General features: G+C 39.9%; 1 protein-coding gene and 1 non-coding gene across 2 annotated transcripts in view; one reads left to right on the plus strand and one right to left on the minus strand.

The window, feature by feature from the left end:
• The window catches only part of AEBP2 (AE binding protein 2), a 51,754-nt gene extending 33,522 nt beyond the window's left edge, over positions 1 to 18,232 (minus strand). Inside the window, 2 exon segments of the mRNA XM_032473458.1 lie at positions 17,423 to 17,892; positions 17,895 to 18,232. Coding sequence (XP_032329349.1) covers positions 17,423 to 17,892; positions 17,895 to 18,095 — 671 coding nt within the window. The 5' untranslated portion in view covers positions 18,096 to 18,232.
• Positions 5,029 to 5,100, plus strand: TRNAS-AGA. The gene has a single exon. It is a non-coding gene; the product is annotated as a tRNA-Ser (tRNA).
• Positions 18,233 to 27,803: the final 9,571 nt, after the last annotated feature.

The following is a 27,803-nucleotide window of genomic DNA, read 5'->3' on the forward strand; positions in this document are numbered from 1 at the left end:
TATATAATATTGTACCATCACTATATCCCAATAAAAATAAATAAATCTGAACTCAGTAAACACTTGGTCCTCTTTGGTATATATAGCTTTTCTCTAGTCATCTGCAAGTTTGCAAACATGACACATCAACCACAATTATTTCAGCACACCTAAAGTAAGAACTCACCTATAACTACTACAACCTTATTTACTCACAGCAAGAATTAAACTAAACTTTAACTTTTTAAATAAGCTAAATGAGGATTTGTGTCTAACATCAAATGTACCCATTTCAAAAAGACAGCAAAGATATTTTTGTAAGATGCTTCAGATCTGAAAAACGTCTCAGATTTCCCTTCAAAGGATATTTATGTATTTAGGTCCATCTGGCTGTAACTATCTACCAGTCAATATGTAGATTATAAATTTCAACTCTACAACTTCATTCTAAAATTCTGTTATCACTATAAAACTCTCAAATGTGAATCAACTCTTAAATATCTGAAAATGTATTCATATATCATTTGTTTTTACAGGAATAAACTGTAAGCATGATAGCTTTTCTATACTGAAACACAAATTTTTATTTGAGTCCTAGAAATTTCAAGTCTCATGAGGCCCTTAACTGCAAAATGGTTACCTATTTTCCTTACTACTTGCTTCATATGTTTTAAAACATTTTCCCTGTAAGGTATATACTTTCATAAACCATACTAATTAATTCCAAAGGCAAAATACTGTTTTAAGTGAATAACAAATCAGATTCAATTTATAAACTATCTCACAAAACAGGTAAATCTCAATGACCTACTGTAGTACCATCTCCAAGGCAAAAAAAAAAAAAAAAAAAAAAGCCACAAAAGTGCAGGGGAGTAATGTTCCAATCTGCACACAGAGGTGGAGGAGGAGGACAGACAGAGATACAGCTACCCTCTAAAGACAAACCTCTTCTGAAGGATACACAAAACACTGTCCATGTTGGGGTGGGTGGGGGGAAGTAAGAGACTTAACCTGTAAATCCCCTTTTGTATCATTTTAGCCACATTTATGTGCAGCTTTTCTTTGAAAGTTCAAAATTAGTTGAAAATGAAACCAAATCAATTTCTTTTAAATTGAACAAAGTAAAGCAAAGTGAAGAGACTCATATCCTTGAGACAAATCCAACTGGCAATAGTCTATTTACACAGAACTGATCCTATTTTGCTATTAACTTTACCACAGAAGGCGAGCCTTTCAAGTCCAAACAGCCATGGCCACTAAGCAACAGTGCATACTGGCTACGTGCAGCATCATTCACTTGAAAAGCAGTGCTTCATGCGGACACAGATCTTCATAAAAGGAGAGGAGAATCAAATGCACTTTGTCCACCACTGGCAACAAGCTGCTAATGCAGCAGCAGAGGAGTCGGGGGGAGGGGGTTCTCTGCCCTGGAAGCTCAAGACACTCCACAGCGGGGCAGCATCCCCTCAGAGCCTCAGATTGCCCGGCAGGGCTAAGTGGAATCCTGCCTCATAGCCCCTCTGGCTCCTACAACTTCTAGGAAGCACCCAATCCTAAACTTCCAGGCTCTCTCTCGGCACCAGAGCCATGCCGGAATCACCACCCTTTAGACCGATACAGCCAACAGTCCTGCTGAAGGAGAGCACAGGAGACAAGCTGCAAGCAATTTCTGATTCTGACAGGACCCTGAGCTAGGTACAGATCTCACAGAAACCAGTGTCCTTCCTCCTGTAATAGCAGGGTAACAAGGTGGTCAGAATTAGAAGGTGACATTCCACCTGATCTTTTCTAGGTTCAAGCATATATTAAAATCTTTCACTCAGTTACTTCTCCTTCCCAATGAACCCTTACTGATTCTGTAAAATGTGAACAAAAGCAGCCTGGTATTTGGAAGAAAATCTAACCCAGAAAAAGCCCTCACTCTATTTCAACAGTTTCAATCATTTGAAGCAGTGCTTCTCAAACTAATGTGTATATGAACACCTGTGATCTTATGAACTGCAGGTTCTGATTCAGCGGGTCTGGGGTAAGACCTGAGATACTGTATATTTAACAAGAGTCAGCTTGATGCTGCTGCTGCTGCTGCTGCTGCTGCTGCTGCTGCTGCTGCTGCTGCTGCTGCTACAACATTTTAAGTAGCAAGACTCTAAAAGATCTCTTTCGTTATTATTATCCAACTGAGACTGACCAGACTGTTTAAGGAACTGTCTCATATTGTAGAAAGCGAGCGCACACACACACACACACACACCCCTTGACACCAGAAAATCCATTAAGTTAAAAGAAAAAAAAAACATTTATTAGATATTCCAATGCAATATTTAGGGAAGGACATAAAGCATTTTTAAAATAACAACATTCACTTTTTCCCCTTTTCCTTTTAAGAGACTATCAGGCTGACCAGACCCCAACATCTAGAGTAACTACCTACATGGATTTTATGAAAATGGTTTCCTTTGGGAATTCAAGGCCCAACTCACTCATACATAGAAGAACAGCCCCTTCTTTGAGAACTCAAATTACTTCCAAGCAAAACATCTGTTTGGTGGGCATGACCACTGCCCACAGGGCTGCCAACACTGAGAAGTAAAGGTCAGCTTGCTAAATGACAAGATACAGGAGCAGAGGAAGTAAGACATGGATGCTATGTTATTATGATGGAGAAGGACAAGACCATGATCTTAATACCAGAGTGAGAAAAGTTCATTGACATGGTTTCAGATCCCACATTGCAAATGATCTTAAAAAAAAAAAAAACAAAGGAACTATCATTTGTCAAGTTTTGGCATATTATCAAATAGCCACATAATTACCTTAAAAAAGGCTATTAAAATACAGATTATCAGTTGGAAAAGGAAGGACTATCAGCCAGGTTTTCTTCATATGGTTCAACCAAATAAATTCACAGCATCAGAATGAATGCAGAAGCAATTATGAGAAACTAGTTAAGTCAGACATTAATATAAAACAATGTCACTCTTCTATTTTTTAAACTGGAAAAGTTATCTTGCATTTAAAAAACATTGTTTACATTACATATAATTGGTTTACTTTTAAATTAACTAATACTTTTTTAAAAAATGTGCTGTTTTGATTTTTTGACCCTAGAATAGCAATAAATATAACCAACAAAAACAAAAGCTCTTTGGTTTCTTTAGTAACTCTTTAAACAGCTTTACTGAGATAAAATTCATATTCCTCAGTATTTAAGAAAGCAAAGGAGATGCTTCAGGGGAAAGTGTTTAAGAACCTCTGATCTAGACTATATATAGAACAAATCTTAAAGGTCTCTCTGAAATAGATTGGAGACAGTATGTTTCTGATCGGGAATATTTTAATTTTATTCTAAGGTTAACTGCTGAATTTGAAATCTTGAGGTCAAATGGGTAGGGGCAGCCTTATCTGCAGTCTTCTTTTCAGTTATCTGTGAGGAAACTTATTTGTGCTATGAATTTTCCTTGGTAACTTTGCGTCCTTCTCTTTGTAGGCTATTGAAATGTGTAACTTTAAAGGAAGGCTGAGAACAGGGACCTGAAGGGGGAAAAAAGTGTATAATAGTGAAATCAAGTATAATTTACTCTTATCACTCAAAAAAACTAAAATGTAAATATGAGGATTTCCTATAAATATGTCATTGATTAGCAAAGCTGCAGCTCTGCACTGCTATTTTCCCCCCTAACTTAGGCCTCCACTTGTCCATTCATGTAAAATTAGGTCTGCATATCAGACACCCTATGCCTCACCCAATTAAATGCCTTCCAAAAAGGCTCACCGTCACTGTCTGCAGGCTCTCCTCTGCCAGAGGACCAGTCAGGTGGCTGCTAACAAATTAAAGGGCTGACATGAGACAATATTAAGAGTTTTATTGCTTAAATTTCAGACTCTGGTCACTTTTGTATGTGTAATATGAAGTAAAGGCAATGAAGACCAGTAAGTGATGGTGTCTTCCAAACAAGACCTCCATGCTAGTAACCCACGCTCAGAACTTCTGACCAGGAAGATTAAGGTGCATATGGAGACGGAAGGACAAGTCGCCAGGGTCTACAAGGCAAATTCTCAAGACTGAGGATCCAAAACAGAACAAGAAAAAAACCAGATGCTGAAACTGACACAAACTTGTATTGTCCACAAGCCCCACAGCAAATTTAAGTTCTTCTAAAAAAGCTTTATTGTTCTGATTGACTTTACAAATTGTTAAATTTTGAACTTTTAAGAAAAATACTAATAAAATACCATTTTAATGTCTTATGCCTTGGGGTTCCATATAAAATCTGGGGGAAAAGCTTCCCCCTCTTCTTTCACTACTCAAAGCTGGTAAAATGTTTTTTAGATTGTCTATTTTCTTAACAGACCTCAAAATTCTCAAACTGCTAGCTTTTACATCAAAAGGTTAGAAACCACTTGAGCTCTGTTATATACAAAGTGAAAGAGTAAAAGGTACCAAACTTTAAAAATGTAGCAGGAAAACAGCATGATCAAGGTGAGCCACTAGATGAGCCACTGTCTTCAGGATCTGCAAGGTACTGATCGAGGTTCCAGAAAAGAACCTCTCTCATCTCTAAAGGATCAAGGCCATTTTATTTTTGTTCTGTCAGTGAAAAACACACAATCTCCAGGAAGCTCTCAGTTCATAATTTGTATCAGAATTATTGTAAAATGAATATATTCTTTAATTCTGATTTTTAAAGAATGGAACAAGGTCCTCCATATGGACTGAAGAGAGTAGGAGAGCGCTAGGGAGACAAAAATTCTCCTGGTCTAACGAAGGAACATTTCACAGGGTCAAGCATCACAATCTTGGCTTAACTGGTAATAACCTTTGGATAGAATTATGTGCATTATATATAGTTTTCAAAGTACTTGTCAAATCATAGGTAAACATAACCATATCCAAGGGATTCCTTATCTAATCATAGGACAAAGCTATTATTTGGCTCAAAGGTAATGTTCCTTTCATCTATAATAAAATTGTCACTCACTACTAGAAAGATCACTCTGTGTGTCTCCCATACTTGTAATCAAAATTATTAAAAGTTAAAATTCAGGGGGGTGGGTATAGCTCAGTGGTAGAGCACATGCTTAGAATGCACGAGGTCCTGGGTTCAATCCCCAGCACCTCCATCCAAATAAATAAATAAATAAATGTTTCCTATGTATTTTAAAAAAAAAAAAAGAAAGAAAAGAAGTTAAAATTCAGAACAGTACATTTAAGACAGTCCTATATTTTTTTAAGTCTGAAGTTGCATGCCTGATACTATATGACTTTAAGAGTGAAACTCTTGTGGTGGGAGGGTATAGTTCAAGTGGTAGAATGCATGCTTATGAAGGTCCTGGGTTCAATCCCTGGTACCTCCTCCAAATATAAATAAATAAATCCAATTACCTCCCCCTCATAAAAGAGGGGGGAAAAAAGAGTCAAACTCTTTACTTCAGTTATCCATACCGTTCCTCACCTCCTTTGTTGAAAGAGACTGTAATTTTGTGCCCTGATCCTTATTCTAGACATTGACAAAGGATTAAAAGCTAAAACTGAACAAGTTCAAACAAGCACCTCAAGATAACTATCAACTGTCTGCCTGTTAACATTTTATGACTTAACCCTAAAGAAAAAGGAGATTATGTATTCTATCAAAATCTGTATCAGAAAAGTAAGGCACTGTTTTAAAATCTGATTTACCATTCTTTATCACAACAGTTAATGCTTTCTGAGTGACTGCTATATGCCCTGCTTTGTTCTATGTGCTTGTGCCAAAACGTTATTTTCCAAAGATGGCCACACGCATATACACAGCTTCCTACATCCTCTTCTCACAACGTGGCATCAAGAGGTGCGAGGTTTATACCGCCTCCCCTGGAATCTAAGCAGGCCTGAGACCCTCGCAGAAGTGATACTGCCAGACTTCCAAGGCCAGGTCACCAAAAGGCAAAACATCTTCTGTCTGGCTTTCTCCTGGGACACATAGCTTGGGAGCCCTGAACTACCCACTACTCTGTAAAGAAATCTGGCTCCCTTGAAGTCATCATGCTGAAAAGATCCCGTCAAGAAAGTACACAGAGCTAGAGAGAGATGCTGGGAGCCCCAGGTGTTCTGGCCCCCGGCTGTCGGAGTCCTCTCAGCCCAGGTACCACACACCTGACAGATTCCTGAGTGAGCAAGCTTTCTGGTGACTGCAGTCGGCAGACTTCATGCTGCTCCAAGCTGACACCAAGTGTAGCAGGAGTCTAGCCATCAGTGCCAAGCCCTGCTCAGATTGCACATTCATAAGCAAAGTCATGTGTTAAAAACTACTAGATGTTGGAGTTGGTTGTCAGCCATAGTTACTGGAACAATGCTTGACAAGCATTAACTCATGTAATGCTTACAACAACCAAATGAACTAACTACTCGTTAATTACTAACACCCAAGTATTAGTATCATCATCTCACAGATAAGAGACTGAGAAGATAAGTGAGACTGAGACACAAAAATTACGTGACTTGCCCAAAGTCACACAGGTATATAACACTAGTGCCAAATCATGTGTCACATTTATACAAAGGAAAAATTTGAGTAAATTTCTGATTCAAGAGATACTGAAATGTCACCTATGTTGTACACCAAGATAACCTGACGCTCAGTGTTGGCTGTTTCTTTGCTTATGTACATCTATAGTACACACGTGCATGCGTGCGCACACACACACACATTTAGCATCTACATGGAATCTGACTCATTTGGACAGATGGTTTTAGTAATAAGATGAACTCTTAAATTTGATTCCTACTAGTCAATTAGCTTCATTAAAAAAATTAATTCAAGGTCAGTCATGGAAAGCAACACTATGCTCAGGTAGAACTTGTCCCAAATTTAGAACTCAGGCCACTGACACAGATATAAGCCTACTAATGTGTACATAAAATCCAACTCTAAAATATTCAGTCATTTTAGTTTTTATTTATCAAAAGCAAAGAGTAAGTTATGAAACTGGTCTTAAGCAGGATTAAGGAATGTAGACCATATCTGATTTCCAGTAAGGTCGCCTGGTTTTGCCTGTCAAACTGCTGTGCTGATGCAGGCTCGCAGATCTTTCAACTCAGAAACAATTAGGAGAAAAAAAGTACAAATATATGCCTAGTATATTACACGTGTCATGTAAGCTCAAGTCAAGCTTCCCTACGGCCTTTCCTACTCACCTAAGGTGGAAGAAATTCTGCTTCCTTACGATCTGGTTGATCTGTACTATGAATCACCTATAAACCTCTCATTCAGAGTAAAACCCTAAACCTAGCTAGTGCCTTGCACACAGTAAATGCTCACATAGCTTTTTGTGACAAATTTAAGTAGGGTTCTTAAGGCAAATAAAATATATAGCTATGTCACCCTGAGATAATCATAAAAATTAACTGGAGGCACACTAAAAATCATTAGCCAAAACCAAGATATTATTACTATTATTACTGTAATTACAAGCTATTATCACTGTAATTTAAAAAGCTAAAATGGATTTTTCTAATCAAGAAAAAGACTACTCTCTATTCCCACAATTATTTCTCTGAATAAAGACAAAAGATTTTACCCCAAGACCCAGCAGTATTCACTAAATTGGCCAAAAGGGACTTTATGCAACACTGATGAAATAGTCTACAGAAAACAAGGTTACCTTCTTCTACCACCACTATGCACATTATTTTAAAGTTGTTTCTCATCTCTAGTCTATTGCCCTTTAAGATTACTCCACCCACATTTTTTATCCAGCTTAAGAGATCAGCAATTATCTTCAAAAAGACTGTAATACTAGAAACATCCTACTTCAGGAAAATTACACTGTAAGGAATTATCTTTTACTGTCTCAAAAAGATTTCAGAAAAATGTCTATACGCAAAGATGGTATGCAAAAAAACCTGCTATGAAAAACAATACCCATTCTATACAGAAGCAATCACATATTTATTTGCCTTTTTTTTAAAGTTAGTGTTAAATCATAAAAATGATTCTACCAGATGACAAGCATACACATATCTGACAAGAATGACTCCAATAGCGTGCGACACCTCGGAAGACACATGCAGGTGCCCGTCAACAGGAATTAAACCACTAAAAAGTCCACAGCTGATTCATCCACCCTTGGCATTTTAACAAGGATTTATAAAAAGTAATGACAAAAATTTCATAATTTAGGAATGAATTATTAAGCGCATTTACTAGGAAATACTAATACCCTTCTAAAACCTGTTTTCTCTAATCAACAACACTTCGTCTTCATAGAAACTCAAAATATAAATGAAAACCAGAAAGCAAGTCAAGGACTTTGAAAAGTGTTAAATTTAAAGAAATAAAATGTCAGAAAGACTGGTCCTAGTCTTAAGAGGACTTTAGGTTACAAAGTCTAACTATATATAATTACAAATGAGAATAAGGCCCAGAAATGTAAATGAACTCAAGCACATGTTACTCTTCACAAAAGAGACAGGAAGAAAATTAAAAGGGCCACCAACTTATACTATCTTAATTAAACTTCCCTAGTCGAAGTTGTTACAACTGTCAGCTCGAGCCAGGACTGCCTGCATTCTCAAGGAGCCTTGTGGCTTTGGGCAAGATATAATCTGTGTGCTTCCTCCTTGGTTATGAGGATGCAATGAACTTCATAAAATCCTTTTAGTAAGTTCAAGAGTTTCAGATTCTTAAGCAAACTAGACAATAGTGCTTGTCTTCTAAAATAGGACATAAATTTATTTTTTTCTTGGGAAACATAAGTTGGGGGGATTCTGCTTTTTTAAATTATTCAAATAGTCAATTTTCTTCAAATACTGTTTCCACATACGCAGCCAAAAAGAACGGGGGAGAAGGTACAAAGCATAGAACGGCTCTCCTCTGAGTTTCATGCGGTCACTCTAGTGACAGTGAGAAAGGACTACGACCAGGGGCATCCACATTTGGTTAAATTCAACCAGTTACCAAGTTACTCAATACAGCGAGCGTAACAAGCAAGTGCAGGATAGGTAACTGCTGAAAAGTATAGAAATAGGACCTGATTTTAATCTTAAAAATGTTACAGCCTAGAGAATACAAACACAAATGGGTATTTCAATATAACAGCATATGAATTAGAAATATGGTGATTTCTGAACCCAGAAGAATCTATCTAAAGTATCTTTGAGATCTTGGATATAGCAAAGCCACACCTGCAACATCCTGGCTTTGTCTAAAGGACAGAACATATATATTCTATACATGTACAGAACATACAGAGAGTAAGTTCTTATTCGCAGGGAGCGCACATTCTAGCAAGAGATGAACAGTAAATAATCACTGTGACTGTGGTAAGGGCAATGAAGAACCTAAGTGCTAGCTAGTGTCTAACCAAGAATCAGAGACAGTCTGCCTGAGAAAATGTTCAAGGTAAGACCTGAACGTGACCAGGCGTCATAAAGACAGAAGTTGGGGAGAGGCAGAAGAATGTGATTTATAATCTTGTGTGTGTGTGTGTGTGTGTGTGTGCGCGCGCGCGCGAGCGCGCGTGTGTGTCTGTGTCCTGACTCGCATTTAGAGTAGAGTACTTGCCAAACCCACAGCAGAATTATCACATTTGAGCTTCAAATTACTTTATATTGTTTGGTCCAAAGCCCTCACTTTAAAGAAAAAGAATCAATCTGAAGTTCAGAGAAATGAAATGATTTGCCAAATTTCCTGCAGGCAGTCTCTAGTAAAGCCAGTACTACAATACTGATTACTCAGTCTCACCAGAGTAACCTTTCTACACTTCTACACATGAGAAATGGGAGGATAAATGACATTATGAATTAGTTACAGCCCCAGGCCCTTTACATATTCCACCCCACTTAATCATAACACTAAGATATTTCTCCTATTTTAAAGGTAAGGAGACAACTTCCGAGAAGTTAAATTATAACACCATGTCTTTCTGACTTAAACGTTCATGCTTTCACTACCCAATGTTCTTTTAGTTATTTTAGTGATAGATGTGTCTCGAAAAAATATGGTAAGCTATTGTTCCAATTAAATCCTTAAGAAAAAAAACTTTTCACTCAGAAATAGTAACAATATTTTTCTTACAGATCACCCAGGAAATTAGCTCTTCTTTCCTTTGATTCGGGTTCCCAAGCATGACTCTCCCCCAACTTCTGCACTAGCTCAAGTCTCCTCACTTCACACCTGTACTCTTCCTACTAGCTCCTAACTGGTCTCCCAGCTCCCAGCTTTCCTTCTCTACCTTTGTCACATGTGATTAATTTTCCTGTAACACAGTTTCATCATTCAAAGTATATTCAAAAATACCTAAAATAAGTGTCGAGCACTGTGCCAGGTGCTGCAGAGAGCAACGATCAAGACAGATGTGGTTCCTATCTGCAGGGAGCGCACATCCTAGGGAAAGAGGTGAACAGTACATATCACTCAGATTGTGCTAAGGGCAATGGAGAACCCAAGTGCTAGCAATGTGTCTAACAAAGAATTAGGGACAGTCTAGAGGAAAAGTCCAAGGAAAGACCCGAACAGGATAAAGACAGAAGTTAGGGAGAGGCAAAGAATGTGATTCACAAATCTACAGAAAGATGGGCACATCTGTGTGGGCGTGAAAGATCACACTTGAGCCATCACATTCATTTTTATTTCCCAGTTCCAGTGTGGTTCCTCAAATCTAGGCAGGAACTTTCCCAAATATGTTAGGCTCTTTCCTTCTTGTTTCATTTAGGCTTTCTAGAAATTACTCTTCATCACTCAACGAACCCTAAAATCCAGTCCCCCTCTCCCATCAAAACTTCAGTCATCGACTACAACACTCTATAGTTATAACTTTAAAGTACTGTGTCACAAACAATTTACAGAAAACTAGAAAATAATGGAATAATCTTTTTAGTCGTTTCTTTAAAAATTAAATATCTGGGGAGACACCATCACATTTCTTTCTTATCACTAAACAGGGTACAATACTAACCATCAGTAAGTGATCAAAAAATGATTTTTTAAACATCCAAACATCCACCTGCTCTCAAATCCATGCCCAAAATTGTCTATTTAGTTCCAAGGTCAATACAAGTATTATTTTTACAAATGCAAACTATTGGTCATAAAAATGAACTCAACATGTGGTTACAGTAACTGCAAATCCATTAGCATTACTAGAAAACATACTCCAAAACCTTCTGTCAGTAGCGTTACTTACATATTAAAAACTGTTAAAAATAAAAGATATGATGAGGCCTTTTAGGTCAACCATATATGTTACAGAAAATGATTAAAATGTAGATTTTGTAATGAAATAGTCTAGTACAGCATATCCTTGTGCAAATTTCTGCAGCACTCATTTACAGATATTTGCCACACACTCAACAGCTGGTACAGTACTTTTTGGCATTTCAGATCTTAAAGTGCTTCAACAGTAGATCATGACTAGCTTAGCTATTACCAGATCCTGTGCGCAGCCTGTCTCTCCCCATCCATGAGGTCGGGGGCTTTATTTTTCAGTCACTGTTGTGTAACCAGCACCTAGAATAGTACTTGGCACATAACGGGGGTCCTGTGCACAACTGTGGAACAGATATCTATCACATAATAAATGCCAGGTACATTGTGCGCCAAATTCTGTACATGTAATCCCAGTAACTATCTTACAGGATAGGAACTATCACTGTCCCCCTCTTGCAGATGAGAAACCTGAAGCAGCAGTAAGAAGTGAAACAGCCTTTGTAACTGGCCCATGGTCACCCAGCTTAAGTGACAGCCAGAATTCAAATCCAAACATTCTGACTTATACTGCACTGTACTCTTAACCACTTCTCTCCCTACACTTTCTCTCCTTAATGTCAAATTTTCCATTCACCTTTGATAAAATGTTAGGCATTTTCCTACAGTAAATACTTCTAAACACTGTTTGTTTTTTTAAAAAAAGCCTCTGATGTCTATCCATTTCAGATTTTCCATACTGATGTTCACTTTTAAAATATGCTTTTTACAGAAATTTACAATGTCAGAGTTGTTCAATCATTTAAAAAGCATTTATCATGCACCTCTGGATCTCCTCTAAATTTGTAGCTCTTAACTTAGACAAACCCTTTTGAGGCTCTGAAGACAAAGTTGCTGACACCTTCTCAGAGAAATGCCCACGTGGAATTCTGCCTGCGGTCCTACAGGCCCTTCTGGAGCACACCCCCAGAGAAAAGCTAGCCTTAAACTCACTGTACCGAATACAGTGATCCAACCAGAGGCACCAAATTCCAGGTCCTCACTTTATATAGGCACCTTTATTTATATAAACTGTATTGTTTGTATATCATTTAATTCTAATAATTAATTGAGTACTCACCATAACCAAGGTACTATGTTAGATGCTACAAAAATGAGCTAAACTGTCTGTCCTCTCAAAAATACCGTTCTACAACAAAAAGGATGAAGCACTCAAATAACATGGATTCTTCAGAACACAGCTCACAGGGCTCCTTAACAGAAATTCATGTGGCCCTTAGAACACCTTCATGGTAAAACCTAATCCTGTTTAGCAGCTGAGGAACTAAAGGTCAAAGATACTACTTAAATCATGATACAGGTGGCGTTAAGAATGGAATTGTGTCTTTTGACTCTTTATTACAGGCTCTTCAGACTGCAATATTCTACATCTCTCCACCCACAGAACAGAAACAGAAATGGGAAGAAAAAATAAAGATGAAATACAAATACGGGAATTAAAAGGAAAAAGAAATTAAAGCCAAGTTTTAAACGACCAGGAAAGAATTTAACATGGCATTTTGATGGGTTTTGAAATGTCATCTCAGGCAACAAAAATCTGAAGCAACTGTTGTATGTCATAGTATGAATGAAAAGAAAAACAGGAAAACCCCACCTGCTAAATGAAGATGTATGGAGAAAATGTGAGCAGGTATCTTTAGGTCATAAATCCTTGGCTCTCTTTCTCTCTGATGACTTGCTCTGGGGGAAACTAGCTGCTGTGTCCTAACAACACAAAAAACAGCCTTCTGGAGATACTGACTTGGTGAGTAACCAAGGCCTCCTGCCAAAAGTCACATTAAGTGAGCCACCTTGGAAATGGATTTCCAGCCCCAGTCAAGCCTTCAGATGACTGCGGTGCCAGCCAGCACTTTCACTGCAATGTGAGACTGAACCAGAACCATCCAGCTAAGTCCCTCTATTCCTGACTTTCAGAAACCACGTGCTTGTTCTTTTAGGTTGCTAAAATTGGGGGAAATTTGTTAGACAGCAGTAAAAGATAATACCATAGGCAAGGTGTGAAATCTCCACCTTAGTTTAGAGTCAATGAAGTTTTGTGCTAGGTGTTATGGCAAAACTACACCATGGAGTTAAAATTTCAAAGCAATATGCAAGACGGGTGAAGCAGGAAGCATTCTGTCTTCCTATCTCCCACAATATCCAGTAAAGAGTTCTTCCCGCACATAGCAAATACCTGTGCTTGGTAACAAACTAGCTTACACACAAGACTTCCTAACTCATGCAATGAAGTGGTCTCAATGTTTCTTAAAAGACCATGTAGAATCTCTCCAGTTCAATCTGGAAAGCTGTAGTTTCACTGTTGTTTGTTTAGTTTTTAGCACAGAGCCATACCTTCCTTAACTGAAGGTTACAATATCTAATCAATGAAAACAGACCTGTGAGAGGCTCTTCCCTAAATTTAGTTAAAATTAAAAGGTAGCCAGCGTGGGGAGGGTATAGCCCAGTGGTAGAGTGCATGCTTAGCACACACCAGGTCCTGGGTTCAATTCCCAGTACCTCCATGAAAAAATAAGTAAATAAATAAACGTACTTACCCTCTTCTCCCACCAAAAAAAAAATTTTTTAAAGGTAGCCAAAAGAGGGAGTCTGAAGAGACTATGAACAGCTGCTTCAGAGATGAAAGAGACAGTGAAAAGCAGTTCCATCATGACATATGAGCAGAACAGTACCTCAATCATACACAGCCTGGAGGGATCTTGATAACCTTAACATGCGGCCTTCTAGTATTAGCCTGATTAAAAAGTTTAGCCTCTACACTAGAAAACAGATCTTCCTGATCACACTCCCGGGAAAGTGGGCATATAACCCTGTCTTCCCAGTGTCAAACTCTGCAACCCATAAGGCTGGGAATCCAAATTTTAATCCACAAAACAGTAAGGACCTGTGGCCTCTGCTGATCATTAAGTTTCATACCAAATGCCCTTCCCTATTACCTATTCTAACACACGCACTCTTCACTTGACACCTCGATTTACCCAGAAAGGCTGATGAAAGTGGCTTTTTTCAAAAATAAGTCAAGGCTTATCACATTCTGGGTGAGAGGAAAAAAACCATAATATAAAAAGGAGACAAATAATCACAAAACAGAGGCTGTTACTATCAGTTCACTTATACAGATAAGCAGCTAAGAGTATTTTCATGTATAATCTGATTCAACAGCTAGAACTAATTTTTACACTAATATTTCAGAGAGATTTTAAATTCTAAAATTCTACTTAGAATTTAGCCTCTGAAATTAACTTAAAAGTTGGTAACTTTTTAAAAAAGTACTTTAAGCTTAGGTTCAAAGCAAAACAAAAGCTAGTTTTCAGTGGCCTCACACAGCTAAATATATTTCCCCGCAAAGAAAATTCCATTACCTTCATAACCAAAGTAAAAGTAAATTCCTATCAACTTTAAAGGTTTCTAACTTTTCCAAAATAAACACACCAATACATTTATGCTGGTTTTGAGTAACTTTCTCCTGGAAAAAAATTATCAGTGTTTTTGGTATCAAGTGTGATTTAATCATTTTATGAACTGATCAGTTTCACAACACTTCAAATACATGTTGTAAACTGACGCCGTGGATCACAAGCTTTACTATCCAAGTCTTTACAGTTAATTCTTAAAAAGAAGTACTTACAGTTAAAAATATTTAAGATATTTCAACAAGGTCTTAAGTATGTTAAATTCAAAAGTACAATCTAATTTCAAAGTGAAAGAAAACCTGAATGGGCATTCTAATAGGAACAGTGTAAATTCTGATAATAAAATCCTTGCAATAAGGAGTCAATCCTTGCCTCATGTTTTTTAAAAAGCACTTTAAAACCACGATACCCTTCCATTAGTTACAAAAATAAAGATTCCCTACCTAAATTGTTCTAAAATCAATCTAAAAAATTCACAGGTTGGTGTAATCTGCAGGACAGTTTATAAGAACTATGAATCCTTTACAAACTTAAACTAAAAAAAAAACCCTCAAAGGCAGAAAGGAGGCATTTCAAAATTAAGATTATCAAGACCACAACCAGTTTCACTAGTTTTTAATACCCGTGATAAATCCATTACTCCATAATAGTAAAATGATAAAATGATTACAGTATTTTGCAGTCTCTAATGTTTAAGCATCAAGAAAATCAAGTATGTTTAGTTATCAAGTTTTAACCTTATTTGAACCTGCAGCACCAACATCTTACTCTTTACTCTGAAATACATAAAAATTACATATTCAAGTGAACATCTAATAAAAATGAAATGAAGCCAAAACTCCACTTCCTGAAATATTACTTGACCAATAATTCACTTTCTCCTAAAAGGATGTAGTAGACAGGTTATCAACTCCAAAAAAAAAAAAAAAAAAAAAAACCAAAAACCGAAAAACCTAACACATAAAGCTTGTAGCCTGTTCTCTAAAGTGAGTTCTTCTGGCTCTTGAGAAGTGGAAACAGCAGGGGACTGGAGGACCTTTGTTCAGGTCCAGCTCCACCACTTTCATCCCATACTTACTGTTTTGAGTGAGACACTCAACTTGCTTCTTCATCTGTTAAATGTAGGTCAAAATAATACCTATCTGGCACCAGAGTTGTGAATATGAAATGATAGAGACATTTAAATCGTGCAGTGCCAGGTGGGTGGGTGGGTGTGTGTGTACCCTAGGTAAATGGCGCAACTGGGGCAGATGCTGACTGCATAAACTAACGTCAGCTTTTCAAAGGTACAATATATACTGATCCACTGGTACCAATGGAGAAATACACAGTAAAATGATAAATAACACATGCCTCATTGTGTAGTTCACACCAATTTTTCATCTTCTTGAAGACATTCTCCTTCCTGCCATGCGTACATAGTCCAGTACAATTTTTCCAAGGTTTGCACAGTCTATTTTACCACATCCAAGATATTTCCTTAACTAGACAGTAAGGTAGAATGTCATTTATTAACTGATAAAAATGAACATATCGGCTTATAAAAGTTATAAGGAATACAAAGCCTCAAATATTTTGAAAATAAAGCATCAAATTCTATCAGTTAGCAATCGGAATTTCTACAACTTTAGAATACTTGAACTTTTAAATCCAAGTCAACATCGATTGTTAAAAATTCTACTGCTCATCAAAACATTAGCAGATGGTCAAAATAACCGCTAATATACTTTTGATGCCGTATAATACGCATGACATGGTCCTCTCCTTTTAAAAAAGTACATTAAAAACCAATTAGTTAAAACATGAAGTTTTTCCAAAGATCAAAAGTAAAGATAATAAAAACTGAAACAAACTATAGCAATAATTTTTTTAACGTCCCAAAAAAGTAAATCGCATTTTTGTCAGTCTCCACGTTACTTCTAAGAAGCTTTAGAAAAATACTAATCCCTTCAGAGATCTCGCCAATACGTGACTTTAAATATTATCATCTAAAATCATGACTCACGTTGAAGTATTACTACAAAAAGACTTTAAAACGTATACCAACATGTTGCACCCTAAGATTGAATTTTGCTACGAACTCCAACTCTCTGATTCCGCAAAGTTATTCTAAAGGACATCAATTCATTATTCTTTTATACGACGATTAATACGTTTTTTAAACCCCCCAATTTGATCACCAACCAAATAGGAGAAGTTACCAAAATCACTTTGGAGACCATGTTAATGACCACACAAGAGGCATCCTGGAAGCGCTGATTAAATATAAAAGAATAGCCTTCTCTTTTTTTAAGTAGAGAAAAGTGATGGTTGGGGTCTCCTCCCTGAACAAGGAAGTTCTGTTAAATCCAGGCGAGACCAGCCATGTTGGAAAACACTTGTCAATTATAGTTCTGACAAGTATTCGCGAACACGGCTGGATGAAGCTAACCTTGTGTACCGAGATGTGTATACATCAAGGCCCTCTTCGGCTCCGCCGGAGGATCCGGGCCTACTGTGGGGATTGTTTCCGAGTGAGAGCCGTCCTTCGGTCCGTACGGAGTGCAGAGCCGAGGGGAAAGAGGGCGGGGAAAGGAGAGTTGGGGGGGAAAGGGTTTGAGACTTGGAAGCCGCTATCCGCAGCGAGAGGGGCGCGGCGGCCGGGAGAGATTTCCGAGTTGAGAGCCGGGGGGAGGGGCCGAGGACTCGGGGAGCTGGGGGATCTCAGCAAAAAGTCCCCCCCCGGCCCCCTTGAAGGGGCCCAGGAGCGCAAGAGGAGGAAGGGAAGGGGGGACGCTTCAGTGCACTGACCTGTCCTCCGAGTCCATGCGGCTCAGGGGTTCCCCATCCGACGACATCTCCAAGCTGCCTCGCCGGCCCCCGGAGGTCGCGCTGCTTCCGCCACCCCCGGTCCCGTAGCCCTCGTCGCCGCCGCTGGAGACGACGCTGCTGCTGCTGCTGCCGCCCCCGCCGCCGCCCTGGCTGCCCCGCGGTCCCTTGGGCTCCTCCAGGCCCTCCTTGCCGTCCCCATCCCCGCTGCTGCTGCTGGCGGCTCCGGGGCTCAGCGAGCGCGTCTCGTCGCTGCTGCTCCCGCCGCTGCTGCCCACCAAGCTCTCGGCGCTACTCTCCTCCTCGCCCCCGCCGCTGCTGCTGCTCTCGTCCTCCTCCTCTTCGTCCTCCTCCTCGTCCTCGTCCTCCCCGGCCTGGCTGGCGCTCTCGGGGCTCGGCTCCGACATCGTCTCCGCCTCACCGCCCCCCACTCCGCCGCCGCCTCCGCCGCCCCACCGCCGCCGCCGCCGCCGCCGTTCAGCAGCAGCGCCGCCACCGCCTCGGCCTCCGCCTCCTCCTCCTCCTCCTCTTCCTCCTCCTCCTCCTCGGGGGGCTCAGCCCGGCCCCGCGCCGCCGGCCCGGGGCTGCCGGGGGGCAGAGGGCTCAGGCGGGAGAGCTCCTCCAGGTCGGCCATGTCGGTGATAGCGGCGGCCATGGCGGCGCCTGCTCCTCCTCCTCCTCCCCGCCGCCGCCGCCGCCTCCCTCTCTCGACTCTCGCTCCCTGGCCCCCTCCCAAACGCCCAAAACTCCGGCAACGCCGCTGCAGAGCAGGAGGAGGGCCCGCGAGCTGCGTCAGTCTGCACACGCGCTACGGAGCCCGCGCGGGGACAGGCGCGCGACTGCGCGCACTCACGCGGAGGCGGCTGCGCGCCTGCGCGGCGGCACGCGGTGGCACCTCCCCCGGCCGCGGGTTCCGCGCCCGCGCGCCCCCGCCGGGTCCCCGCCCGGACCCCGCCCGGACCCCGCCCGGAGCGCCGGGGGCTCAGAGTTTCCGCGGAGCCTTCCCACGCCTTCCGCGGCCTCGCGGCGGGCCGGGCGCTCGGAACGACATGCTAACGGCCCTCCCAGGTCTCACTATAAAGTCATTCATTCCGGGGGTGTTCGGGGAAGTGTGCCCGGGGTACAGGCGCTGAGCCGAGAATCGAACAAGTCCCTGGTCTTCTGAGCGCTTACAGTCTACGAGGAGAGGCGAAATAGACGGTACATATGCGAGGTACTAAAGCCACACGCGCGACAGGTTTTCATCTAACCTGCGTTTGAATATCCCGAGGAACGATTAAACCACCGTCTCGGAGCAGACATCTCGTATGTTAAAGATATCAAACTTTTTAGCTCCTGAGCCCTCTAAAACAATTTGCACATCCTTATATGGTTTAAAGTAACATCCACATTTTCCCCCTATCTTCTTAGGTTTTACAACTGTCACAAGTAGCCTATGAACCCTAAACACCATAGGAATTTAATACCCACCAATATCCACTTTTTAAAATACAATCTTTTTCTACTAGGGCAGTTTCCATCCTTTATCTTCTGGAACTCATGTTTGCATTCCACGTCCCCTCCAGAATTTTATCCTAACAATATATTTTATATTTGAACTGTTTTGTTGGTCGTCTTATATTTTCTTGTAATAAAAATGTGTGTAGAAATAGAAATTTAAGGGTCGTTTAGCAAATTTCCTGTGATCCTAACACTCTAAGCCTTACTATTCTAACTGATCAAAACGTATTTCAAATACTTAAAAATAAATATTAAACGCAAAATTAAAATTTTGTTGGCAATGCATCTTAAGAGATGCAATTGAGTACTTCTTTTTAACTAGATTATTTATCAGCAGCTGAGTATTACTAGAGTGAGAACGAGTTGCTTCAATTCCGTTCCAAGCTTTCAATTCCATGGATGTAAGCACTGAGAAAACTTGTTCACATGAATAAGTACATGAGAATGAATAGAGTTTTGTTATAGCAGTGCAACTCAATTCTTTGAACTCTTTCCAAATTATATGCCAAAAAAATCACATAAAGTTCTAACAAAGAAAAAATACTTTTAATGATCTAACAGCTGACAACTCTGACTAGGTCTTCTTTCAACTTTGTTGAAAGCAAGTAACTGAAAACCACCTGACTTGTAAAAGGATGTGTTACTCATTCTCATTCACCAGTCAATTGTTCCTTTTTTGGGTCCTAGAGGTTTCTGCATCCCAGGGGTACAGCACCTTAGTAAGATGTGGGGTGGGGAAGAATTATGCCTTTCTTTTGTAAAGTAGGGGAGGGGCATTTGTGATAAAGGAAGCTTGGAAAGGAGCCCACATTACACTCTGACCCCAGGGCACATTTTCAGGCAGATTAGTTTTGGGTATAAGGGAAGTGAGAATCAGAGAACTGATTGCTTGAAAACAGGGACTCCACACTCCTACACATCTTGGAAAGTTTCCGTATACCATGAGTACCCAGTATTATTATGTCTACTGCCTTAGGCCTCTGTACGGCTGTTATATGTTCCACACGTTTCCCTCAAGGGAAAGCAAAAATAAAAATAATAAATAACAGTATGGGACATTATGGTTTACAGATACCTTCTCTCTCTCTCTCTCTCTCTCTCTCTCTCTCTCTCTCTCACACACACACACACACACACACACACACACGATGCAAAATGCTGACTGCACTAGGAGTTCAAGATTTACAGATACTACTATATATAGAATAAACAAGTTCATACTGTATAGCACAGGGAGCTATATTCAATATCTTGTAGTAACTTATGGTGAAAAAGAGTATGAAAACGAATACATGTTTGTTCATGTATGACTGAAGCATTGTGCTGTACACTAGAAATTGACACAGCATTGTAAACTGGCTATACTTCAATAATAATATATATATATATGAAATGCTGACCACAAACATTTTAAACTCAAAGCCACCCTTTGAGGTAGGCAAGGACTGTATTAGCATCCTTCTGTATTGTCAATTAAGCACTGTCAGAGAGTCTAACTGAAAAGTGTATTTTAAGTGTAGTTGACAAGCACTGTACTAAGCCATGGAGATTTTGGCTGAGTTTGGCTGAGTTAATCAAGGAAAACTTCGTGAAGCATGTAGGATTTGAACAGATGTGTAAGTAAGATAGATAACTACATTTCAGTTTAAGTCATTTGGGCTGGATCTTGAAGAGTGAATAGAAAAGAATTCTGTGTGAGGGGGAATTCTAGAACTGAAAAGCAATACCATGGAAAAGCAGAATAATTTATTTGGGACAGTGTTAACTAACCATGAGAAAGCAAAGCTGAAACGCTGAAAAAGATTAGATTACAGGAAATCTTGAATTAAAAGGTTGACTTGGAAAGATGACATATATATATATACATATATATATGTATATATATATATACACAGAATATATATTTAGAAAAATATTTTTAAAGGTGTGATATGATTACAGTTATGTCATAAGGGTATCTAAGGTATAGGCGATAGGGAGAAAAGTGTGAAAGGAGTGAAAGGTGGAGATTAGACATGTGGAAAGGGAAGTGATGAATGAATGCTGCAGCTGCAGTATTTATATTTGAACATGAAAATGAGTTATCTCAGAACCGGCTTTTTGGGAAAAAGTGTATTTCCCATTACTGGAGAGTTTTTTTTTTTTTTTTCAACTGCAAATTTTCAGAAAATTTGCAAGAATTGAATAATAAACAACTGGACACCTGCCTAGATAGATCAGTTACTAATATTTTGCCCCCACTGATGTAGTCTGTGTCACGGTGTCTCTGTTTCATTCTGTCCCCTTCCTGTCCCTCTCCCCTACCTATTCCTTCTCTCCCTTTCTCTCTTTCCCTCTTGGTTTAGCGGCAGACATCATTAGTCTGCATGCATCTCCTTAGAACAAGGCCACTCTTGTGCATAAACACAGTGTCACAGTGTCTCACTAGAGGCGGGAACTCCAGGTGATAGAATTGTTCCAGGTGGCATCAGGTGAGAGTTTGGATGAAAGTGTGAGCAACGTGGTCTGCAGACCAGTGCCCATCCACCAACTGATCATTACCAGTTTGCAGCTAAGTGAGCACTGAAATTAGCTTCAGGAAACTTCTACAACAACTTGGCAGAGTGATTTTCTATCTGCCAAATCTAATCATTAAAAATGAGGGTTTATGGGGTTTGAGGGTATAGCTTAAATGGTGGAGTACATGCTTAGCATGCATGAGGTCCTGGGTTCTGTCCGAAGTACCTCCTCTAAAAAATAAATAAGTAAACCTAATTACCCCCCAAAATAAATAATAAAATAAAATAATTTCTTTTAAATGGGGTTTTTTTTTATGTCATCAATTTTTTATCTTATTATTCTGGTAATTCACTTTTATTGTGTTTTTCAAAAGTATTAGTCCACTGGAAAGTAAAAACTGGTCCTTCGAAGATTGAGAATCACTGTTCTATATTTTCCACCTTCTTGCTTGGAAGAGTGTGTGATTCTATGCATGATTATTAGTTACCCAGTAACACACCATGGCATAAGAGCTATTTGATGAGGAATAGTATTCAAACTCATCAAGCACGGTACTAATGGGGTCAAATTAGCAAGAATAACTTGAATGTCACTGGCACTTCTACCTACCAAGCCTACTAACAGTCAGGTCCCCTCTAGTTTTCTGGGAGCCCCATGAAGTAGGGGGATCTCTCCTCTGCTCATACACAGCTTGCCCAGTGCCCCACTCCCCTGCTCTGCACTTCCAGGCTCCTACCAGGATCTGTGATACAGACAAAACAGGTTGTAGCCTGAAGGAATGGAGATCATTGTGTTGACCTCTTTTAGGGGAACCCCAAAGCAGACAGCTTGGGCCCAACATCATATATCGTTTTCAGTGAAACAGCTCTTTATGTTTTTTACTCAGCTCTGTCTCTCTTAGGGACCTAGATATGCTCTCCTGGGCCTAGGATTGGCGACAGATTTGAGTAACAGCTACCCCAAGCTGTATTTATAACTCCCCATCCAATGACTAAGTCTTTCTTATAGGGCTTCTCTGTCTAATTCTCTCTTCCACGAAAATGAGTCTTGCTCTAGGAAGCAGTCTCAGCCCCCGTGTCAACAGGTTTCTTTGAACCCTGCCTCACCAGTTTGCCAGACATGCCCAGACAGGCTTGAACCCCAGCAACAGACCCAGCTTAGATTCAGGCTGAAATTCCTGCTACACCACAAGCAAGATACTTCCGAAAAATTCTCTGAAGTAAGCAGCCATAGCAGGTTTTGCACCTTTATGTTAGGTTCCTCATTCTACGAGTTAATGCTGCCATGGTGAGCAAAATCAATAGCAGGGTAATGACCTCATTCTCTGATTGACTTGAAGTCTAAAGAAAGTATGTATGGTTGCCAGGGGGGAGAGGGGGTGGGAAGGGATAAATTGGGAGTTTGAGATCTGCAGGTACTAACTACTATATATAAAATAGATAAACAAGTTTCTTCTGTGTAGCACGCGGAACCATGTTCACTACCTTGTAATAACCTATAATGAAAAAGTATGAAAATGAATATATGTATGTATATGTATGACTGAGACATTATGCTGTGCACCAGAAATTGACACAGCATTGTAAACTGACTATTCTACAATAAAAAAGTATGCATAAAAATTTTTTAAATTAAGTATGCATGAGAGGAGAGAACATCTTACTGAAAGATGGAATGATACAATCTTAAAGCTGGAAAGAACTAGAAATCGGGTGAAAGCTTCTCCAATCTGGAGATGATCATCCAACATAATGATTATAGGGTTTTTTTAAATAGAAGTATCCATTTTTTAGCCCTTGATAGCAATTTATTTTATAAAATATTGAAGTATCCATCATCTCATCAAACTGGAGAGGCGGTGTAGTGTGATATTAAAAGCTTGAGCTGTGGGGCCAGAGTGCCTCCAATTCAAGTCCTACTTCTTTCCTTTACTACTTGTGACCTTGGGTAACTGACTCCTGTTTTCTGATCTCTAAAAGGAGGTAGATTAGAGAATCACCCTCAGGGTTTGTGTGAAGATCAAAGGCTGAGTCTCTGTGAAGGGCTCACAGGAGTGCTGGTATACCTGTTAGTTACTATCACTGTCATCATCTTCTCCAGGATCATAGTTTCTGAGTTAAAGTTTCTATCAGTGTGACCTTTTGAAGACGTGACTACATTGGCTGGTAACTCTCCACCAAAAGTAGATCATGTGCCTGCCTGGTATTTTGAATAGCTTCTAATTTTGAATTTAGTAAAATGCTTTTCCTATAAACTAGCGATGAAAGGGTAGACAAAATGTGAATAGCGAATAACATAAACACCACTTTTTTTTTTTTTTAACTTTTCATGTAATTTAGATCTGAACTGCTAACCAAATAACTTTTTCAATGTCCAAATGTTACTGAACCGAAGTTCGGGCACAGTTGAGGCCAGACAAACTGAAACCTCGGAGTTTGGGCAGAGAAACGTTTACTGAAAGGCCAAGCAAGGAGAGTGTGTGGCTCAGGCTCAACCTCTCCCCGCCCCCCAACTCCTCGATGGACTTCAGGGAAAAGCTTTTATAGGCAAAATTTGGGATGAGGGCTGCTGTGTGACTTTCTTCTGATTGGTTGGTGGTGTGGTAACAAGGCGGTGCTCCAGGAATCTCCTGCTCAGCCTGAAGTTATAATCCTCCCCCCTGGGTGGGGGCCTTAGTTCCTGCAGAGGAACTCAGGTATTGTTATGTACATCCCTTGAGAAGGAACCAGCTGTGCTGTTGTTTCTTGACTGTTCCTCCCTTGTTTCTGCATTTCCCTCCCTTTCCTGATTAGCAACTATTTGAATCTGCCCTTTGGAACTCAGGGAAGGTCAAGAAGGCTGAACGGAACCTATTTCTTACAAACAAGAAATGGGGGACACAGAAAGGATTAGTTATTGTAACATGTAGTTACAATCCCAATTAGTACTTTATCCATCAAACCTCTAAGAAGGCAGAGAAGAATCTAAACATAATATTTAGGAGGGGGGCTATAACTCAGTGGTAGGGTGCATGCCTAGCATGCATGATGTTGTGGGTTCAGTCCCCAGTACCTCCATTAAATAAATAAATAAAGCTAATTTTTTAAAATAAACCAATTTTTTTAAAAAACTAATAAACATAACATGTAATTAGTGATATACTAAAATAAGAGTGTATCAGCAGTTTGGATAACATGCCTTGTCTTGAAGCCAAAATCAAAACAAAACAGAAACAACAAAAAAGTAACTTACCCCTTTACTTTGTTGAAGTACTGTTTTGACCCTAACCTTACTCTTTCCCTTTTTTTCCCTCCTCTTCCCTTTTTCCCTTATTTCACTGCTTGCTTTTATCTACTTTGTAATTCTTTATGTATCTCGATAAATTACCTCAAATTATTTCTTAAAGTGAGTTTTGTTGGGTTTTGTTTTTGCAGAACCTACTAATCCTCCCCCAACACACTCCCTCCACGTGGGTCTGCTGGGCACATGACCTCCCAGCATCACAACAGCTCAGTTTGGGGATGTGACTAAGTTCTGACCAATGAGCTGTGAGCAGAAAGGAAGCTGCTGGCCCTCCCTTCTCTCACTCCTCTTGTGCCCTGTCCTCGGGCTGGAATGCAGAAGTGATGATGGGGTGAGCCAGCCTCAACCATGCATGCCAGGACCACACCCTAGGACGACAGAGCCACAAGAGAGGAGCTCTGATCTCCAGATGACCTCACGTTGCAATGCCACTCACCCCTGTGGACTAACAGCTCAGACTTCCTGTAAATGAGAAAGAAATCTTGTATCTAGTTTGTCTCTTCTAAACTGACCAAATCAATATTTTAATTAATGAAGGTAAAATAAACAGACAAAGATGGCTTCCTATTTCCCAGAAATCTGAGGCCCTGGAAAGGAAAATCTGTCAATTTCCTGCCTCCCCATCTATAAATTCACGTATATCGTCACTCATTTTTCCTTGCCTATATCCAACCCAAGCTTTTTACTATGGCAGAGTCTTAAGTGTCCTATAAAAAAGGAATAAAGGCCATCTATGTATGTATGATTTTTTCCTTCCCTTCTTAGGCCCAGGTGGAGGACACATTTTTCCAGCATCCTTTATACTCCCTTATAACCAGTTCATTAACCTAAGTATGTTTGATCAATCCAAGTTGCAGATTCTTTTGGACAGAGAGTTGCAGTTACCAAAGAAATGTGACTATAATCAGTTCTGTGAGCTCGGCTGAATTTCTAGCTTTCTTTGTCCTTTTAGGTGTTCTGGTGACAGGCTGAATGAAAAATGACCCAAGACAGATACAAAATCATTTCAGGGGGAGGATTCTGTGCCCTCTAGTCATCATGATAGAATCAGAAATCCCGGTGGCTCAACATGGAACAGCTTAAGAATCAAGCATCAGGAGGCATCGCTAAGGGTATCAGATAACAAACTTGCTGTTCACTCCAGAATAAAGTCTCCCAGCTATTACAGATAATCTTCATACTTAAGTAACTTTAATTTTACTGTTTCTAACACTCAGCATGCTAGTTAACAAATCACTAGCTTTATCAATACAAACCCCATTTTTACAGTCAGTATGCCAATTAGCAAGGTTTTATGGAGGTATGTTCTTAGTAGACGAATGTGTTACCAGCACATGTTGGAGGATGTCCCTTTCTGATCTAATGCTAGCTGAGTATTACCGAACTGAGCTTTTTTTTTTTTTAAAGCACATTAGTTGACCCTTTATAGAATTAAAGCTTACATTGTCGGCACATATATAACATCACACTAACTATACAGAAATACAGTTTTTTTAAATGAATGACAGAAATTTTAAATAGTGAGTGGTAGTCCCAGGACTAAATCTCACCAGAAGAAAAAAGCAGAGGAAATGTGGACAAAGTCCACCTAAACTGCCCTTGACTTCCTTTCCCATGTGCTTGAACAGGGCTGTCTCACTGACCCAAATTCAGCTTGTAGTGATGGTGACGAGCAATATGGAAGAGAGACTTTTGATGCAAAACTTCATGCCTGTCTAGACTGGCCACACTGTTACATAGCAGAGAAATAAACTTCTATTTCATTTAAGCTACCATATTTATATATTTTTAGAACTTTTATTTTATTTTATTTTTGTACAATTTATTTTATTTTATTTATTTATGGTGGGGGAGGTAATTAGATTTATTTATTTCTAGAGGAGGTCCTGGGGATTCAACCCAGGACCTCATGCATTCTGAGCATGCACTCTACCATTGAGCTATACCCTACACTCTAAGCGACTATACTTTAGGATGACTTTTTTTTGTAATGACAATTTAGTTTTCACTCAAATTAACAAAACCTTTACTTTACATCTTGACCCATCAGCTTCCGTTTCCTCTTCTGTGTCTTCTATCCCACCTTCTACACTGGCTCCTTCTTATGCTGGTTCATAAACAAGTCTTTCAATCCTTATAAAAGAAGTATCGATTCCATTTTCATCCGAACTTCTAAAAATATGAGCTATATACGTGCTTATTCTACTCTTTCATCTCCTACAGATTGTCTCTCTACTGCAAAATGATATCTAGCCCCAGTACAGTTTTTAAAACTACTCTCAAGTAAAATCATTAATTGCCAAACCTAGAAGATACTCCTCAGTTCTGATCTTACAAACTTGCTGTCAAACTAAGATGAAAATACGTCTCAGACCAAATTCTACACCGTGCACTTTGTGGCATCTTCTCCTCTCCTCCCCTCCTCTCTCTTGATTTCTACGATGCCACACGCATCTAGCTTGCCAGTATCTTTCATGGTTTCTTCTTGGTCTCCTTGTTCTTTAAATGTTGGTTCCCAAGTCTACATCCTTGGCCAACTCTTCTTATTCTACAAAGTCTTCCTGGTAAATCACATCCAGTCTCTCGATTCTCATTTCTTGCTGGTGCATATTGAGAGCCTCCCAGATTCATCATCCACACTGCTGGAGAGAACTGACGCCTCCCTGAAGTAGAGGATCCTTCGTTTACACAGCACCAATATAGAAAAAATTGTATGTGCCCATCTCACAGGTTACCCATGTATTGCCAATTAACTTCAGCCTTTTTGGCCCTTCAGCAGCCATCAGGTTCTCTGAGTAAATATCCGTAGCGTCCATCGATTGGACCAGGCGGAAGCTGAGCGTGCCCCTCTCCCACCCAACATTGACACAGGTGACAGATTACAAGGAAAGCAAGACTTAGTCCAAATTCTCCCAAATGTGTGAACTTCTGTTCACAAGCGGGCAAAAAAGTCATAACCTGCTCATGCAAGGTGGAGGAAATCCTCACTGTCCACCCTGAAGCGGGTCTAGAAGCATCTTGCATGGGAGGCTCACTCTGAGATGGCTGCAGCAGTATCCAAACAGCAGAATCAGCCAGCCTT

Source organism: Camelus ferus, chromosome 34 (assembly GCF_009834535.1).
Source record: "Camelus ferus isolate YT-003-E chromosome 34, BCGSAC_Cfer_1.0, whole genome shotgun sequence".
In the NCBI taxonomy this organism is placed as follows: Eukaryota; Metazoa; Chordata; class Mammalia; order Artiodactyla; family Camelidae; genus Camelus; species Camelus ferus.